The sequence below is a fragment of the Rhinolophus sinicus genome, linkage group LG09, assembly GCF_036562045.2.
Source record: "Rhinolophus sinicus isolate RSC01 linkage group LG09, ASM3656204v1, whole genome shotgun sequence".
Taxonomy (NCBI): Eukaryota; Metazoa; Chordata; class Mammalia; order Chiroptera; family Rhinolophidae; genus Rhinolophus; species Rhinolophus sinicus.
In genome coordinates, this window is record NC_133758.1 from 67296902 (window position 1) to 67317376 (window position 20475).

The 20475-nt window shown below is 36.9% G+C and overlaps 1 protein-coding gene across 1 annotated transcript in view; it reads right to left on the reverse strand.

Annotated features, from left to right (window-relative positions):
• The window catches only part of PRKAR2B (protein kinase cAMP-dependent type II regulatory subunit beta), a 91354-nt gene that overhangs the window by 3146 nt on the left and 67733 nt on the right, over positions 1 to 20475 (reverse strand). The window contains exons 5-10 of the mRNA XM_019745385.2: positions 13203 to 13309; positions 9961 to 10114; positions 5433 to 5534; positions 4179 to 4253; positions 1916 to 1981; positions 1648 to 1786 (exon numbers count right to left, since the gene is read on the reverse strand). Of these exons, the coding sequence (XP_019600944.1) occupies positions 1648 to 1786; positions 1916 to 1981; positions 4179 to 4253; positions 5433 to 5534; positions 9961 to 10114; positions 13203 to 13309 (643 nt within the window). The remainder of the gene's footprint in view (positions 1 to 1647; positions 1787 to 1915; positions 1982 to 4178; positions 4254 to 5432; positions 5535 to 9960; positions 10115 to 13202; positions 13310 to 20475) is intronic.

Here is a 20475-nt window from a genome sequence, read left to right on the forward strand (position 1 = left end):
CTACTCAGGGAAATTACCTATTAGTTACTGTCTTCTCTTTCACCCAAGTATAACACTTGATTAATACTATACTTTAAAACCTTTTTAAAAGTGGCTTCTCTAAGAAGTTAATTCTGAGGATATTAGCAAATCTTAAGAACACTGAAGCTAAATTTATTCTACTAAACTGTGGATGAAGAGAATAGTGGCTAATTACTGTTGAATAGTTCTTTAAAAAAGAAAAATGTCAGGGCCGGCCCGGTTAGAGCTCCATGCTCCTAACTCCGAAGGCTGCCGGTTCGATTCCCACATGGGCCAGTGGGCTCTCAACCACAAGGTTGCCGGTTCAACTCCTGGAGTCCTGCAAGGGATGGTGGGCTCCGCCCCCTGCAACTAAAATTGAACACGGCACCTTGAGCTGAGCTGCCGCTGAGCCTCTGGATGGCTCAGTTGGTTGAAGCGCATCCTCTCAACCCACAAGGTTGCCGGTTCGACTCCCACAAGGGGTGGTGGGCTGCGCCCCCTGCAACTAACAACGGCAACTGGACCTGGAGCTGAGCTGCACCCTCCACAACTAAAATTGAAAGGACAACAACTTGACTTGGGAAAAAAGGCCTGGAAGTACACACTGTTCCCCAATAAAGTCCTGTTCCCCTTCCCCAATAAAATCTTTAAAAAAAAGAAAAAAAGAAAAATGTCATCTATAGAGACACTACCTGAATTTTATTTTTCATTATTAAAGTTATTTCTCATATATAAAACCTCATACCGTGTTTCCCCGAAAATAAGACCTAGCCGGACAATCAGCTCTAATGCGTCTTTTGGAGCAAAAATTAAGATAAGACCTGGTCTTATTTTACTATAAGACCGGGTATAATATAATAATATAATATAATTACATAATATAATATAATATAAAACACCAGGTCTTATTTTACTATAAGACCAGATATAATATATTAATATAATTAATATAATATATAATAATATAATATAAAATAAAATACCGGGTCTTATTTTACTATAAGACCAGGTATAATATATTATAACATAATACTGGGTCTTATATTAATTTTTACTCCAAAAGACGCATTAGAGCTGATTGTCCAGCTAGGTCTTATTTTCAAGGAAACAACAGTATATATATATTTTCCAGCTGAAGTTGGCATTTCTGCCAAGCTACTATATGGTATAAGAAAGTAAACAGCTGAACAATAAAGAAAATTATATTGTGCTTTGACAAACCTGAACTTACGTTTCCCAGTACTAGAATAAATATTCCCACAGATGTTCCAACTTCCCCCACAGAGCTTCGTGCACTTTATAAAAATACTGTTTTAGCCTTCTTTTGTGAGGTACACATTGCATGTTGTTCATTTGAAAGATCAGGTATAAAACTTGGTACTCAGAATTATTTTAATTACTAAAATAAGATGTTATTTCATGCCTATAAAAAAACACGATATATATGTATATGAAACTTTTAAACAAAAAAGTGTCTTCCACAAACTAAGTCTATAATGCAATGAATCCTAATCTTGTTCTATTTTGTGGGGACCATAAAACCTATGAACCCCAACAAATAATCTGTACTGAATACGTGCAAGGAAGTTGTTCTCCTGTAACAACTTCCACCAGGAGAAGCATGCCCGCCGTGGTGAGTCCTACCTAAACATTTGACAGTCCCAATGGCATGTGCAGAGGCTGCTCGTGGCTTGTTAGTTACCAGGGCAAGTTCTCCAAAGTACTGTCCCCGAGAACACCGAGCGATTTCCACTGCGCCGTTCTCTTCGACTTCTGATTTACCCTGACAAGGTAATTAAAAGCATCAACTTTCACTCAGCTTGTAAAAACTAGACATTAACCTTAGTCCAGACATCAAAAAGAAAATGTATTATGTTCCTTGCTAATATCACATGGATTTTTTAGAACTTACCTTCCTTTTCATAGTAATTTTCACTTCTCCAGATTCTACAATGAAAAAAGAATCAGCCAAATCTCCCTATCAGAATAAAACAAAAACAAAGGGTGAAAATGCGAATTTAGTTGACAACAATTCTCTTGCTTATTATACCCCTGAAGTCAATCCAACCCCAATGTACAGAGGATTTCCCTGAAAAGTGAAACCCCATTAAAACAGGCTATCATCTCTCACTTTCTATACTGACAGGTTACAGTGGACAATTACAAAGTAATGATTTCATTTATAAAATTTTTTGAAATAATATACTCTACCGTAGCATTTCTGCTAAAGCTAGCCAAGAAAACATGGCAGATAACATGGGGGTAAGAATTCCACCCAAACTTCAGCCTGGATAACTGCACAGGGTTGAAAAGGCCGCAGGGGTCCCAGCAGCACGTCCGCAGTCAGCAGGAGTATGTCAGCCAAGGCTGTGCACGTGTCGTCCTAATATGACAAGCAGCGTGGTGACCCAAGATAAGCCATCGACTCCAAAAAGGGAGAACATACAGACTTATTTGGAAACAGTAGATGTGGGTCCTGATGTTTTGACTGCAGTTAGCTAGGGACCAAATGCCAAGATGCCAGTTTACTGACACTCCACCTCAAGGTCTTGAAAAGACTTCTAAAGTGTTGCCATTTCTAACTACATACGCATATTTTCTTGGTGGTATTTTTGAATAAAATCTGCCATGATTTCCAAGGATGCTTTCAGAATTAAATAGTATAATACAGAAGACAACAGATACTGACTTTTCTGAGCCTCTCAAAGTGATTCTGAAGAAACTTAGGTATTTCAAAACTCTTCAGACAATTCAAGAATTGCAGTATCCAATTACATCACAAAAATAAATGTGGAATCTAGACGTATGTAGTGTAGACCTGTATTTATAAATGCTTAAAAGACAACTAATATACCTCAATATATCTTTAATAAACTCTAAGTACGGTATACATATCCCCTTTTCCTTATCTTTACATCAGGTTTTCTAGGGGCTTCGTGTTAAATTTTCAAGTGTTTTGAATAGTAGTAGGGCTACCAACTGCTGTGTAATTTTGTTTTCCAAACATGCTGTAAGTGCATGTAAAACGGACGAAACAGAATAAGGTCTGTGGATGAGGCCAACGTTGGTTTCCTAGTTTCGATGTTGCATACAGTGATGCAAGATGCTCTGGGAGAAACTGGGTGAAGAGTGCATGGGGCCTCTCTACTATTTTTGCAACTTCCCGTGAAGCTATAAGTATTTCAAAATAAAAAGCTAAAAAAATCATTTCAAAAGTGCTCTATACTTCGTTGTTTATTTATATAGTAGAGGCTTCACCTTGTTCTCCAATTTGACTCCACTTCTTCCCAATCCCTCACTGCTCTAATCTGTGTGTGTGTGTGTGTGTGTGTGTGTGTGTGTGTGTGTGTGTACAGATTGATTTACTTGTTTAATTGCCTTCTAAAATAATTCTTTCCTCAGTCTCACAGACCTTGAATTTTGTTTCACAAATATTGAGACAGTATTTTAGGTAAATAGCACAATACAGTATAATATGATAAAAGTTACAGAATCTATTAAAAATCTGTTTAAATCATTTGCTCAGTGATTCAAAAATGTAACTAGGAAATGAGATACTATCATCTGCGTGCCGTGTCTGTGGACTTCAACCATCTTCATAAATCCTCCTTCTTGGTAGCCCTAGATATGTATTACAACTGGTTCCAACTGGGACCTTGGAAAAGCGGTAGGGGTTAAAGAACATATTGGCCCCTCCTGAGTGCCTGCCAGCCAATACACTATATGGTGCAGTGTGTTCCCTTCCTGGTTGGTTTTATCAGGGAGCAGCCATGGGATTTCATCGGGAACTGATCGTACAAAACTCTACAAGATCTTCCAATGCATCTTCTGGGTCCTTATTAATCTCACAGAATGCTCACCTTTCCTTTCCTCTTACAAATGACATCTTATTCTCTATATACAAGTGAATTTCATGTCATGTACAAATATAATATTATGCAGAAATTCACTTGATAATTTAATACATACTCATTAGGAGTTAATTACATAAGAAAAAATATTAAATATCTTAATGGCTATAAATTAAACTATTTTTAACAGGACATTTGGTAGAAGTAATATTCATTTAAGTCTACATGCTAATTACAGACACGTGAAAAATTTATCAAGATTTACAGTGTCTAAGAACCTTTTAGAATATAACCCTAAAGTGAATTACATAAAAACAATTATACCTGAGCAATGATTTGTTCTCCATCATTGTATACTTTGGTGCCTATCACATCTACCACTTTCAGGCGCTCAGAAACCTACAAAGAAAAAAAAAAACAAACGACAATATGAAACAGATTAATTGGGTAATCATCTATTTCAGAGGTTTAAAAATGGGTAGTCTATAAACCAAATAAACTGAGCAGTGTGTGGGTTTGTGTGTATGTGTGTGTTATATTATTAACAGCCAGCATTTTAAAATAAATTTCTCATAAGAAGTTGAATTTCCAGCTTATCTTGAAAAATCAGGAGACTCAGCAACACTCAGCCCGTATTTCCACATGGCAACAATACACTGTGGTGGGATAACAGCTGCTTCTTTAGAGAGAGCACATGTTCTCCAGTTTACCAAAGTCTCATCCTGGCTCCCTTTTCTTCTTTATGTTACTTGCCTAGCTCTGAAGGCATCTGAATTTCCAACCCCTGATCTATTTTTATTTAAAGAGACTGCTAGAGAAGATCAGCTGCTTTATATGCATTCTGTAATGTGGCCAGGCATATACTGACAATACAACAAATATTTCAATAGGTGAGTCAGTACTAGCCCCAGGGTTTTTGGCCAAGATGCTGGAAGGATGGTGTTGCCATCCACCGAGATGGAGAAGAAAGGGGAAGGGTAGATTTAGGACGTTAGGTGTCAGATGTCTATTAGGTGTCTGAGGAAATGTTAACTATGCAGTTGGATAAATGACTGGCATTCAAGGAAGGGGCCTTGTCTGGTGATGTCAATTTTAAAAGGCATCAATGTATAGACAGTATTTAAAGCCAGGAGATTGGACAAGTTCACCAAGTGAGTAACAATAGCCCGAGAAAAAAAGAAGAGAGCCTGGAATGCCAATTTTAGGAAAGGAGAAGAGCGAAGTTGACTGAGGAGGAGAGGCCATGAGGACATTCTGTATTTAGATAACCTCTCCCTGTAAAGGTGTAACTAGTGGCTATCACTGACATTTATGTAATTACTTTAAGTCTGCTTTTAGATAAAGACCACAGGTCACTCTGCTATAGATGCTAGCAGGAATCTATTACTTGTAAGCAACAAAACAAAAGCAGTTCTAGGTAAAAGAAATAGTGATTTATACAAACACCATAATTCAATCTTTTCAAATGAAAATATGGACAGGTTTTTATTCAAAGAAAGTCTTGTACAGAAGTAAATATTCCTAACAAAACAGAAGCTTTTAAAGCAAAATAAAATGAAAGCATAAACATATACTTACTTCCAAAGATTTAAGGAATGGCAGTGACTCGATAAAGCTTTCATACATTTTTCTCTTTTTGGCATTATTTTTCACAATTATTCTCCTGAAGGTTACCCTGTCCTGAAGACAGAATATCAAATACAAAAACAGTTAAAAGGTAGATTTTATGGGAAAAACAAGTTTGAAGAGAGAGTTTCATTTCATTCTCTATAAGGAACAAAGAATAATTGAAGATTTTGAAATAAAAAACTAACATTATTATACTTTTAATGCAACTCATTTCATATTTTTATTTCTTCAAGTATAAAATATAAAACCATATAAAATATCACTTTCATTTTTTTAAAGGAAGCATCAGTTTACTTTTATTCAGAACAGAGATCTGACCACCATGTAATTAGGCTAAACCCACGAGGTGGCGCTGTCGCACCATTTAAAAAACTAGATTAACACACACAGTGTTCTTTTCCCCCCCTCAGCTTTATGGAGATATAATTGACCTATAATATTATGTAAGTTTAAGATATTTAATGTGTGGATTTAATGTGTGGAGTATAGGGTTAACACCTGTATCACCTCACATAATTACCATTTCTTCTTTGTGGTGACAACATTTAAGAATTTACTCTCTTAGCAACTTTCAAGTATGTAATACAATATTGTTCACTATAACCACCAAGCTGTACATTCAATCCCCAGAATTTATTCATCTTGTAACTTGAAGTCTGTACCCTTTGATGAACATCTCCCCGTTTCCCCAGCCCCCAACCCCTGGCAACCACCATTGTATTCAGTTTCGATCAGTTCAGATTGGCAACCAGTTCTTTATGGGGATGACAGCCCTCGAGTGTTACAAAATCAGTTCGATAAGACATGGCAAGCATTTTTTTTTTGGGGGGAGGGGCGTATAATTGACATGTAACACATTAGTTTCAGGTGCACAGCATAATGATTTGATATTTGTATACATTGTGAAATGATCACCACAGTAAGTCGAGTTAACATCCGGCACCTTACATAGTTAATGAAAACTTTTTTCTTGTGATGAGAACTTTAAAAATCTACTTTTTTAGCAGCTTTCAAATATGCAATACATTATTATTAACTATAGTCACCATGCTGTGCATTACATCCCCAAGACTTTTCGTTTTATAACTAAAAGTTTGTACCTTCTGACCTCCTTCACCCATGACCAACATTTTTATAAAAAATAAAATAGAACTGAAAATAGTGCATATTCCACTTAGTAAAGTGATTTTTAGTTATATATTTATACACAAACACACGCAAACATATGCACTGGTCGTGATGCTTCCTAATGTGCTTTTTAATATGGATTATGATAAAAAAATAATGGAAAACACTCTTAGGAAATATTTTTAAATCATAAAGCAATTGTAAGAGTTGTTGAAAAATTATTTGGTGTTTAGTCACATCCACATTATGTCAGTTCTTTTTTAAATGTGCATAGAGAAACTACAACTTTCTTGAGGAAAGTCTAATTCTAGTGTTTATTTCATGCTCATCATTCTAAAATGTTCCTATGTTTATACTATTTAACCTCAAAGATACAGAACTCAATTAAGGAACTAGGGAAATTTTAAAGATAACAGCTCAAAAAATGGTTTTCCTACAAGTTTTATTTTGAAAAAATTCCTACAAAACATTATTTTAATTCTTAGTAAAGAGCCCCCAGAATTATGTTAGTTTGGCACACATTGATAAGTAATTATACCATTTTAATATAAAATAAAATTAACTGGAATATGTTCTTTAATTAATAAGTTACTGTGCCAACATACTAAGGCTAAATTTAAATTAACTGATAGGATGGAGAAAAATGCCAGTGTGGAATGTAAGTATCTAGGAAATTAAACATCCTGTACTCCAATTTAGTTTATTATAATTTATAAATAAGGGCTTTGGTTGTTTCTTGGATTTGTACTCTTAATAATTTTTTTAAAAAGAGAAGGTTTTACAAGGTTAATTAGTAAAAATATTAAAATAATTTCAAAGCCTGGCTCTGCATCAGAATCAGTTAAACAAAGATTCTCAAGTCCCAGACTTGAATGACTCAAAATCTTTGCATGTAAGGCTCAATAACCAATAGTTGATAAAAGCTCCCCAAGGGATTCTGAGATATAGTCCAGTTTGGGAACCAGCTGCAACACCATTTTATGGGCTGAGTTTATTGCAAAACAGAAAAGACTAGACATAGTTTAGCGATTCAGAAATTAACCACAGTGAGCTATATGTCTCCGGAGAAATGTTCTATTAGTGGCCCACCTCCTCACACCCACTGTGACATATAACTAAAATCCAGAAAGTCCCATTTCAAATGTTTTCATCCTAGTCATTTCCATAGTCGCCTCTCTGAGTCATCAGCTTGCTCATGGAGACAGCTAACCCTCTAAGACTTAACAGTCACTGAGTAGTATTTGCAAAGTTAGACTAGTCTATAAAGGACTGATCTTTACATGAGCACTTACATGGCAGAACTCTGATCCATTGGCCTTAAAAGAAAAATTTCTACTCGACTTTCCCTGAAAAGCGCCTAGTTGCTCTTAAAAAGCAGGTCTGAAGTATTAACAGATTATATTATCTAATTTAAAAAAAAAGCTATTGCACTTACACACAAAACCCAAGGTGACCATCACAAAGTGCCCACTTTTATAAAGTTTAATAACATGTATAGATTAGTAAAACATCTCTGAAAAATGCTTGATCCTTCTTGAAAGCTTAAGTATCAAGCACAGTTTATACTTCGTTTAAGGTTTCTGCCAGGGCTGAAAACGATCAATACTCAAAGGGGCCAACCGGATAAAAACATGATCTCATGCCCAGGACATGCAAGGAGGAGGCTTCCTTATATCGTGTGACAATCTGACCCTGGCAGGCAACCCCGTGCGGGTGATTAAATTTTTAAATGATACCTTCCTTAATGAAACAGGTCTTGGCAGACTCTAACTTTACCCGCCACTCTCATGACAGGCAAACACTTCCAACAGACCAAGTCTGCTCTGGTTTAGAGTTTTTACTCCAACAGTAAAAGTCATTGGAGTTTTGTCCAGCAGGCTTTGGATATTCAAATCTTTGATAGCCTTTAAAAATACTTCAGATGATGAGTTTCCTCTACCTGAAATAATTCCAATTTTTCTTCTACAACTTCAAAACTGACTCATCACATTTTTAATAAGCAGACAGCAACTGCCTGGTTCTCATAAGAAGAAATGTACATACACTGTCTTGTTTCTCTGATCAAGCGATATTTTTATCAGCTGTATCCAGTTCAGAGTCAAATGCTGAGTCAAGATTAAAGAACGTGTACCTTCTTTGAAGCTACAGTCCTTGGAAATGAGATTGATTTCTCTCAAAGGATTTGAGAGAAATTACCAGATATATGCATGTCAAAACTACAGAGTGGGCTGTTGTTAAAAAGAAAATACAAGTATTGTTAGCATTCACTGAAATCATTGCCAAAAGGGTGTTCTGGGCACTGGTGTTTCCTGGGAGCTTATGAGCAATGCAGTCACAAGCCTCATCCCAGACCCACTGAATCAGAATCTGTGTTTTAACTGGACCCCAGGAGATCTGTAATCTGAGAAGAGCCGCTTAAACAGTCTTCTAGAATCAGCTTTACTTGCTACCCTGCATCCTGATCTCATCTATGAAAAAAATCTCCCTCCCCACCTCACCCAAACGTGATAGAAATATCACCTCACCCAAATGGTGATAGAAATATCACCATTAAGAAATTTATTTTGAAAGCGTAGGCCCCACCCCAGGAGCATCTGATTAAATTTGTCTGTGGTGGGGCTTAGGCAAGAGGATTGTTTTTAACACCCCCTAAGGAATTCTGATGTGCGTCCAGGTGACAGGCCCAGGCATGGAGTATATTTTCTACACAGCTGTTGAAATGCAAAGTCGCGACCACTCGGTTTCACACCACACGAAGATACAATGTGATGCCAATTCCAGGGTGCAGCAGATTCACTGGTGACTTGCTCAAATACTATCGCTGGGCCTGCTTCAGTGTCTGCTTCAGTGGACACAAATCGGTAAGCAGGGCCCCAGAATGTGCATTTCTTGCAAGCTTCCAGGTGATACAGATGCTACTGGTCAGGGGACCACACTTTGGGAACCACAGATTACAATACTTAACACAAAAAGCTAACTGAGAAAACTGCTCTGAAGGCTTTGGTTGTTTGTATGGCAGGTTGGTTCAAGGCGGTAAAAGACGCCGATTTGGATCTGAGCGTCTCTCTGTCCCAGGGAAGGCCAGTAAGTGAAGCGCCTGACTTAACTGGGGAATTGAACACGAAGATTTCACATAGCAGCCGTGTCTCAGCACCCAACATTCCAGCATCCAGTAGTTGTTTAATAAAATATCTGGTGCCTGGTGACGTTCCCAGATAAATCTACCTATTAGTTCTTGCATGCTTGGTTTTATCCTGTTGGTTAATCCCTAACAAATACTGTATCTACCTGGCTTCTGTCATAAGGCCTTTTACAAATAATATTCAGGTCAAAGAAACATTTCACTCACCAAACCCCACAGAGCACCAGGAGAGGTAGCCGTGATTGTAGCAGCTCTGGGTGTATTGTACATTAAGGCCAGTTCGCCGAAACTCCCACGATTATCGTAGTTACCCACGCACCTTCCAACACCATCACATTTTACATAAATATCAAATGTTCCTCTGTTGGACACAGGAAAAATAAGAGGTGAAAGTAATTCAAGTAAAATCTCATTTCAACAAAACCTGATTTCAGAGAACAGCGCTGTGCAATAGAATTTCATCCCCAGCCTTCCTTTTCCCCCTCTGATGACAATAAGCAATAAAAGGCCATCAGTACACGCCAGACACACTATCTGTCCCAGACAAGCATGAAGAGACCATCACCTGGACTAGGGAAGCACCATGCATGTGCCTGCTGGGGAAAATGAGACGAAGCAATACATGTTTAAGATAACATCAACGATAAGAATATAACTGACAGAGCAACCAAATAGCACATGTGTGGGCAAACCATCTGAAAGAATGTGAATGAAAATGCTGACTGCAGTTATCTCTAAGCATAAGAATAGTGAAGGATTCCAGGGACATTCTCTAATTAAAGACTTTTTGTTTCTAAAATGAACAGGTATTACTTTTGAGATCAGAAGAAAATAACTTAGAAAAACAATACAGCTCTAACAATTTGGTCAGCCAAATGGACAGCACTTGAGAGGGTCCTTTACAATTGAAAGGAGGGGCTGGCCAACATGTCCTACAGACTGGCCGCCTGCTTTTGTAAACAGTTTTCCTAGAAAACAAACACCCTGGTTTATGTATCATCTGTAGCTGATCTGTGCTAAAACAGCACAGTGGAGTAACTGCAACAGAGACCACGTGGCCCACAAAGCCTAAAGAACTGACATCATCTGGCCCTTTATTCAGATCAACCCCCACTCTAAGTAAAAAAGTTAAGTGGGAGAAATCCAGACTAAATATCTGACCCTAGTTTGTTTCTGTGTTTCCCCAAAAATAAGACCTAGCCAAACAATCAGCTCTAATGCATCTTTTGGAGCAAAAATTAATATAAGACCTGGTCTTATATAATGTAATAATATATAATACAATACAATACAATATTAGTATAGTATAATACCAGATCTCATATTAATTTTTGATCCAAAAGATGCATTAGTGCCAATTGTCCGGCTAGGTCTTATTTGCAGGGAAACAGGGTTTTTATCATTTCTCTGTGCTTATCTTTTAATGGGTGTTCTTTTTCTAGGCAAATAAGCCTGTTTCCATGCCACTGCACTACATATTGTCCAGATCCTGTGCTTATACGAACTCCACTCTTGTGGAGGACTGTCTTTCCGTATACTGTATTTTATCAGAGAACATGGTTTCAAGGCTTGCTAAAGAAACTGCAAGGCAAACAGGAGAAAATCTTTGGTTTTATCCTGTTGGTTAATCCCTAACAAAGACAAAAAAAGCAGTGCTTTTATTAAAAATGGATTACGAGTGGTAAAAATACAATAAAAGCAAAAACAAGATAATAGACAAAGATATTAATGAATAAGGAAGAAATAATTAGTTTTGAATATAACTCATGGATAGAATAGCTGTTTCAAGGATACTGTCTAGAATTTGCTTCATGAATAATTATTTTTCCAGTATAGATTAATTTTATTTATACTATTCATACTTTTGCACTAAAACTATTGTCTACATTTTCTACTTTAAATTAAGATAAAATATGTAACAAATGTGCTGATGAGAAGTAAAATGAGCTACAGTCCAACTGCAATCTATTAAAATACTATGAGCTGCTTTTTATAGTCGTCCCCCTGAGGCGTCACAGTGGAGCCATGGAGAGAACACCAACGCTGTGGGGTTGGCTGTACTATGATCATCTTGGTGACCTAAACCCGCTCACACCACTTCTGTACTCCTGAGAGTTTTCATCTGGCAAACATAGGATTAGGATCTACCTGAAAAGGATATGCTATATACAAATGTAAGGCCATTTTTATAGTCAAAATGCCTACTAAAAGAAGATGAATCCTGTATATTTGGGGTTCTCACATACTCCTACAATTAACATAATTAAACAGCTGAAGGAATTTCTGAGGTGTTTCATTGATGAAAGCTGTTAATGATACCAAAACCACGACTTCCATTTACATACGGGATGACTGGTTCTGTTCTTTTCTAAAATCAGAGTCCACTGGGCCCTGGCTAGTGTCTTGGCAACAGCTCTACACGTCAACAAGGCATTTGGGATGAGGGAACAGAAGAATCAGTGAAAACCCCTGGTTCAGGGAGCACGCACTACTGATGTACGAAAGATACCACCCATGGAGCTAAGACCAAGAAATGAGGACTAAGCAGTTAGATGGGGAGTAATTTTCCACAAGCCTTCTAAGTTGAACACAACTCTACCCAGAGAAGAAAACAGAATCCAGTAAGTCAGGCTGGGAGATTCTCTATGTTCCACACAAAACGGGAGAGGCTGGGGATACCAACTGTGTCGTGAACACTTCATCGTCACTTTACAAAAGTGAAGAAATAAAGACTCAGTTCAGACTGCTCCCCTATTATAATTTAGAACTCTTACCTCATTATTGCTTAAAGCACAAAGCTTTAAAGTAAAGCACAACTTATGTTTTCTGAAATTAGATTTTCAATATAAATGCATGCCTTCCTACTTAAAATAATTCCTCTAGAGAATTTTTAGAAAACAAATACAACAACGCATAAACAATTCTGGAAGGATACACAAACTACTCACTCTACTGACTGAATGGTGCTGGAGCAGTAGGAAGAGAACTGACTGTTTACCTTATGCCCCTTTGATTTTTTTTAAACCACGAGCATGTTTTGCTTTAGAGTTAATAAAAAAGAACCTTTTAGAAAACATAACCCAGATCGACTAATACTAATCCAATATCCCAGGTCCTGTATATTATGCATCTAATTCCCACTATAACAAGCATCTATTCCATACTAACTACCCCTCAATTAGGAGTTAACAAATGAGCAGGCTCCCAGGGGCTGAGCTGCATAGACTAACCTACCCAGAATCCTCAGTTCTCCTATACACTCTGCCTCTTTTCACGCCCTAGTCTGGTTTCACTGTGGGTTTCACAGCAGGTTTACAGTGCCTATTATGTAATCATAAGAGTAAAGAGGCAATAGCAACTACCATATATTTGTCAGTCATTATAATAACCACTGAGATTTTACACAAGCAGTTTGTTACATTTCCGTAGTAAAGTTACGCAAAACTTACCTATCGATTACGTAAAAGTTGTCACCATCATCACCTTGATCGATTACATGTTCCCCTTCTTTGACCAATTTCTCAAACATAGCATCTAATACTTGAGACATCTGCTCCTATTTTTTAAAAAGAAAAGATATCATCTTTATGTTCATCTAGCGCGTTTCCTTAAGTAACAACCATGATTAGCTTTATATTTCTGTGAACAAGTGCAAAGAAATGGAAATACCATCACTGCTATTTTCTGGTCAAAAACATACGTAGTACATTCTTTCTGGCCACATACAGATGAGATTGTATATTTATCTTACATTCAATATCTGAGTGAAAGTAATTATAGTTAGTCTATTTCAGAATATTTATAATTATCACCACTTTAATATGAAAAATTAGCCACCAAACCACTATATACCTTGTGAAATATAATATTAGCAACTAAAATTACCAGGTTAGTAAAGACCTATTGCAAATATCTTTTTAAAATATCGGTTTTTAAAACTTTCCTATATTAGTCATCACCAGAATTTATATAGAGTTTACCTAAATACTTAGTGAATTCAAACCCTGACTCCACTCATTTTTGGTTTAGCACCGAAAACAAAACAGAAAATCAACAAATGTAAAACCAATAACAGCTGCGGCAAATATTCTACTACTAGTCTTTATCACTAAGGTTCTCTTTAAGAAGCAACCATTTACCTCCCTAGGGAAGATTTATTAAAAATGATGCCAGAAACATCAAATCTATTATCCAAAAACTATGTAAAATATCTAAAATTTTTATTCGGCTAAAGTGTAGTTGACAAGGGTCCGGGATAAACTTCAGCTAGTGCGAATAAACTAGGAGGTAAAGAAATCCTCAGAACAAACACAAAAAGAAACAATTCAAAGGCCTTCAAATAGAACAAATGGATATGGAGAAAAAGTATGGTGCATAGTAATAAAAAAGTCAAAAGGCTTAAGAGGGTTATTTGCTTTGCCACTTACTAGCTCTGAACATTTGATCAAGTCACTCTTTGTAGGTTCAAAATGGGTACAACACTAACTTCCCAGGCCAAAATCAGTTATTATTGTAAGTTAAGGAGCTGAAGCTAGATTAGAGAGGGGAAAAATACAAGTAGAAAATGCAGTATAAAGAAACAAGACATTCTGGATCAAAAGCATGAACAGACCACACGTGATTCTCTTCTTTTTGAGACCCTGTTGACATGACACAGGGAATACGAAGGTATGAATATACAATAACATAAAGTATGGGAAAGGGAAATTGATGGAGAGATTTCCAGACAAAAGTGAGTTAAATGGGGGACAGAGAGGGCACAGCCCAAAGTAGGGCAGATGGGATCAACCACTTGTGAGAGCACCACCAGGCTGGGAAACACCTGCTTCAGCCAGGACCGGGCTGAGTCACAGCTGAAAACAAGTGGACTGATTCAGAGTCATAATCAGTTGATATCTTCCAAATGCCACCACCTTGAACACCGAACGCCTTCCAAGTACTGACCCCCAACTCTTCCCAGACAAAAGATCGGAGTCAGGTTTTTGGCAGAAACTAAACAAATTAAAGAAAACCAGAACAGCTACTGGCATTTAGGGGTTCCCCCATATAACAGCTGACTCCCTGTCCACTCAACTAAACAGTCATTCATTGGTTGAAAGGCCTGCCCTACTTACTGCTCAGAGGTCTCAGTCAGCTTTGCGTTACCCCTCCGGTAGCCTACAAGACTAAGATAAACAGCAAAGTGACACCAGATGGAAGAGAATTCAGGAACAGTAGAGAGCTTTTAGAAAGTTCTACTCTGTACACCCAGCGATATTCAAGATCATCATGACATGAAAAATAGAAAAGAGCAAATCTGAGAAAAATGAGTAAGCTAGAAATAAAAAACATGATTGTCAATTTTTTTCTTCCTTTTAAATATTTTATTTTTTAGAGCAATTTTAGGTTCACAGCAAAACTGAGCAAAAAGTACAGAGTTCTCATACCCTCTGCCCCACCCCTCGCCTCTCCCCACTACTAACATCCCCACCAGAGCGGTACTTGTTACAATTGATGAATCTACACTGACACATCATGATCATTCAAAGTGCACAGTTTACATTACAGTTCATTCTTGGTGCTGTACATTATGACAAATGTAAATGACCTGTACCTATCATTACAAAATACTTTTAAAAGTTAATTAAAGGGTAAGAAATAAATTAAAACCAAAAACTTCAAAAAAAAAAGTCGATAGAGATGAAAAGACAAGAGTTCCAGAGAAAATGAAAATAGGGAAAACAAAACAGAAAAATAATCAAAGAAATATGGGATGAATTTTCCAGAACCAAAGGACGTAGTTCTCAGACTAAAATGGCACACTCAAATGCCCAGTACAATCAGTGACCAAAAACCACACCCTAAAGTGACAATGTCATTTAAGAACACCAAAGATAAAGAACAGATCTGCAAAGCTTCCGGCAAAAAGGGGGAAGGAGCACTTAAAAATACAGTAAGATGTTCAAATCCTTTCAAAATAAAGAGAAATGCAAATTAACACTGAAATGAGACACCATTTTTTCACCTGTTAGATTCAAAAAGATAAAAATGTTAGAATAATATACTGTGTTGGAGACAGTGTGGGAAAGAGGTATTCTCATACAGTCTGCTGCTGACAGGAGGTAAAATGGAACCAACTCCACAGAGGGCAATATGTCAATACTGGAGACAATTTCAAATATGCATAACCTTCTCCTCATTTTTTCTGGTAAGTTACTGTACAGATATTTGTGAAATGACATGTGCACAGGCATTTTTCATTGCAGCAGCATATAGCAAAACACTGGAAACACTAATGTTATCTATGGGGCACTGGATATATAAGCTAGTATATCCATACACTGGAAAGCTATGCAGCTATCAAAAAGAATGGGAGGGTTTTAAGACATCTATCTTTCATGGAGTCACTGAGAATACTCAAAGAAGGGTAATCAAGAAATCTGAAAACCTGCCACTGGGGGAACAGTTCAGGGAACTGGGGCATTTAGGTGAGAGAAAAGACCTGCACGTGAACACATCTGCTATCTTCTGTCACATTGATGATATCAGTAATTGTAGAGGCCACACTGGGACTGCTGGGTGGAAGTTTCACGGAGACATTGGCACAATGTAAACACCTCCCAAGAATGAGCGCTGTCTAGCAGTGGCATGGGCTGCCCTGCACAGACAGAAGCTTCTTGTAGCTCAAGGAAGTGTTCAAGGCAGGTTATCCATCTTCCGCATGCTGTCACAAGGGCTCAGTGTTTTTCAAACTGTTTTGTGGAACCCGGGGATTTTGTGGAGGCCTTTCAAGGATTAATTCTGTAAACAGCTAATTTAATTGCATCCGTAAAGTGTATTTTAGCCATTAAATATTAAAATTAACGGAAATAAAAATGCTTAGATGGATTACATATACAACCTTTTTTTTTTTTTTTGAAAGTTTATAAGAGTTTAATTGAGCCAAACTGACAATAACTGCCGGGAAGTAAAATCTCAATGGATTGAGAAAATGCTCCCTATACAATTTTTTTTAAGGTGAAATTTCACATAACATAAAATCAACCATTTTAAAGTGAACAACTCAGTGGCCACAAAGTTGTATAACCATCACCTCCAGCTAGTTTCAAAAATTTTTTATTGCCCCAAAAGGAAGCCCTGTGCCTATTAAGCAATCACTTGCCATTCTCCCCTCCCATCAGCCCCTGGCAACACTAATCTGTGTTCTGTCTCTATGGATTTGCCTGTCCTGAATATTTCACATAATGGAGTTACATAATACATTATCTTTTCTGTCTGGTTGATTTCACTCAGCATGAGGTTTTTGAGGTTCATCCCCATTGTAGCATGTATCATACCTTATTCCTTTTTACGGATGAATAATATTCCATTATGTATGCGCGCATTCACACACACACACACACACACACACACACACAAACACAACCACAATTTGCTTATCCATTCATCCATCACACTTGGGTTCACATAATGAACTTGGGTTCATTATGAATAATGTGGTTATTGGCTATTGTAAATAATGCAGCTACAAACATTCGTATACAAGTATTTGTATGAATATTTGTTTCAGTTCTTTTGGGTCTATACCTATGAGTAGAATTGCTGAGTCATACAGCAGGTAATTCTATGTTTAACTTTTGAGAAACCAATCAAGCTGTTTTCCAGTGCCTAAACCATTTTACTTTCCCACCAGCAATGTACTAGGGGTCCAATTTCTCCAAGTCCTTCCCAACATTTATTTTATTTATTTATTTTTTATACCAATCCCATTGGGGGTTAAGTGTTATTTCACTGTAGTTTTGATTTGCATTTCCCTAATAACTAACCATGTTGAGAATCTTTTCATATACTTATTAGTCATTTGTATTTCTTCTTTGGAGAAATGTCTATTCCCGTACTTTGCCCATTTTTAAGTTGGGTTGTTTGTCTTTTTGTTATTGAGTTGTAAGAGTTCTTAATATATTCTGTATTCAAGGCCCTGATCCTACATGATTTGCAAATATTTTCTCCCATTCTGTAGGTTGTCTTCACTTTTTTTGATAATGTCCTTTTGAGTCACAAAATTTATTTTTTTATGAAGTCCAACTTATCCTTTTTTCTTACTCCTATTTTTGGCATTTAAGAATACATCGCTAAATCTAAGAAAAATTTTCCTGTGTTCTCTTCTAAGAGTTTTATAATTTTAGAGCTTGCATTTAGGTCTTTGAACCATTTTGACTTAATTTTTATATATGGAATAAAGTAGGAAGCCAACTTTGTTCTTTTGTATGTGGGTATCCAGTTGTCCCAGAACCATTTGTTGAAGAGACTATTATTCTTTGCCCCATGAAATGGTCTTGGCACTCTTGTCAAAATCAAATGGCCATAGATGTATAGGTTGGTTTCTAGACTCTCAATTCTATCCCATTGTTCCATATGTCTTCCCTATGCCAGTAACACATTGTTTTGATTACTGTAGCTTTGTAGGAAAAGTTTTGAACTCAGCAAGTGTGTGTCCTTCAACTAGTTCTTCTTTCTCAATATTATTTTGACTATTGGGACCCCCTCCCTGGGTTATATATACAATTTTAATACATTAGACAACAGCAAAATGTTAGTATTTTCATAGTTTAGCTTCATAACATAAATATTACCAACGTAAATTATAACAAATAAGTTGGTACTGATAAAAATACTTTAAAAAATATAGAATCTCTTATAGACATTGTTAAGTAAAAAAAAGAACTGGGCAGAACACTGTAGAGTTTGCTGCCACCAATATTTTAAAAGGAATATACTTGTATATACATAGCGTAACTCTGGAAAAATACACATGATAATGCTAAAAGAACTGGGTTGCTGGGAGAAAGGGATGGAAGGGAGATTTCCTTTCACTGACTACTCTTTTGCTCTTTTAGAATTTTTACTCTCTTGTTCTTTTTGAATTTTTGTAAATTGTATACAAGTACGTATACTGATTTAAAATTTTTAATTAATTAAAAAACCAAACTCTCCATTTAGACAGAGAACATAATATTGGAGCTTCATGTGAGCTAAGAACAACTTTTGGGAGAACAATGGTGATGAGTTTACAGGAAGTGGTTTTCATCCCTGCTCTGGGTCCCTGTGGGAGCTCTGGGCCCTACTTGTGAAACAGCAGCCAGGGCTGAAGATAAGGGCAGGATGGCAGTAAAAACTGTGCTTTCTTGATGTGGTGCTAATTTACCCCATGGGGACCATTTTACCTAATGAGTTCATGAACCAGGCAACATATGGTCACCTATCAAAATTATGAAGTTTGATTAAATGGTTTACTAATATTTTGCTCTGCTTACTGTTTCTATTTCAACTCTTTCAGGGAAGGTGGAGAGGGAATATCAGCTTTATTGATTGGCTCTGGCTGAAAACATGAAATGGAAAAAAAGATGAAAAACATTGTTATATTCAATGTTTTTGTTGTTTTGGAGTTAGCTGCATTTTAAAACATTATAAAGCTTAAAAATGTATATACTGATATATGAAAAAGTAATTCCTGATAAACTACAGAACAATTATTTCTAGAAGTTCTCTATGCGACAAGTGTCTGTTTTAGTCAATCAAACTGTAACTTCCTCATAATTATGCAGAGTAAAAAGAACTTAGGAAATATTTAATATTCAAAGGCTTATCACTATGACTGACAACTACTGCAGGAAATCCACATCTTATTTTCCTACAGAATACAAATTTGAGACTGAGCTCAGTAAAAGGGCTCTGACTCACTTAAAAGTAACAATTTACTCTCCATTAATGAAAGAGCCTATCATATAGCTTAGGAAAATTATTTCAGTTTGCCTCATATTAGAAATATTCAGAAGCAAAATGGCCTACTGCGTTGAGCATTAAAATATTCATGAAGATTATCTTCAAAGAGATTAATAAGTATAAATGCTGTGCTCTGACATATATATATACAGCACTCCAAGGAAAAATGTTCTTAGGCCTAGGAAGTACAAGATTTTTAAGGTAAACAATAACTTCAGGAAATTCAAATGAGGCAGACACAAAGCCAAAATCATTCTTCTTGCTAATTAGTAATTACTGCTTCCTTTTCCTCCTTCAAGTTTTCCCATTTCAGGAAAAGGCACCACCTTCACAGTCATTCCAGCTAGACACTGGGAGTCATCCTAGACTTACTTTAAGGTCCCAATTCATTCAATCACTAAGTACCAACTTCTACTGATCCTGAATATTTTGTGAAACCATCCCTCTCGCCCCTTCCCTAGGTAGGCCCATTTCTTTTCCCTGTGTCATGATATTGTTTCCTCACTGAGCTCCATTCCTTTGTTCTTGCCCTGTCACTTTGCCATCTTTAACTCGACCCCTTACACCACCACCACAGTGACCTTAGGCACATCTGATTGTTATATTCTCTGCTTTAAATGCTCCAATTGTGCCAGTCGTGCCTGCCCACTGCATACAGGACGTGTCTGACCCATGCTACAGCGAGGCATTCAAGAATGGCCCTTCGTGACACAGCACACACGTCTTAGGATGTCTTCTACTTTAGGCTATAGTGATACCATTCTGTACTTTTCTTCAACGGGCAGTTTCCTACTCATTTTCTGAGGTGGAGCTCAGGTGGCCTCTTCAGCTTTGTGAATCCTTAGTGATGCTAAGAGACCCGCATTCTCTCTTAGTACCCTGATCTATATGACAGCATTTCTCATGTTTTACCACATTGCTTTGTATTTGTACTTGAATCCTTCATCAAAGTTTAAGTTT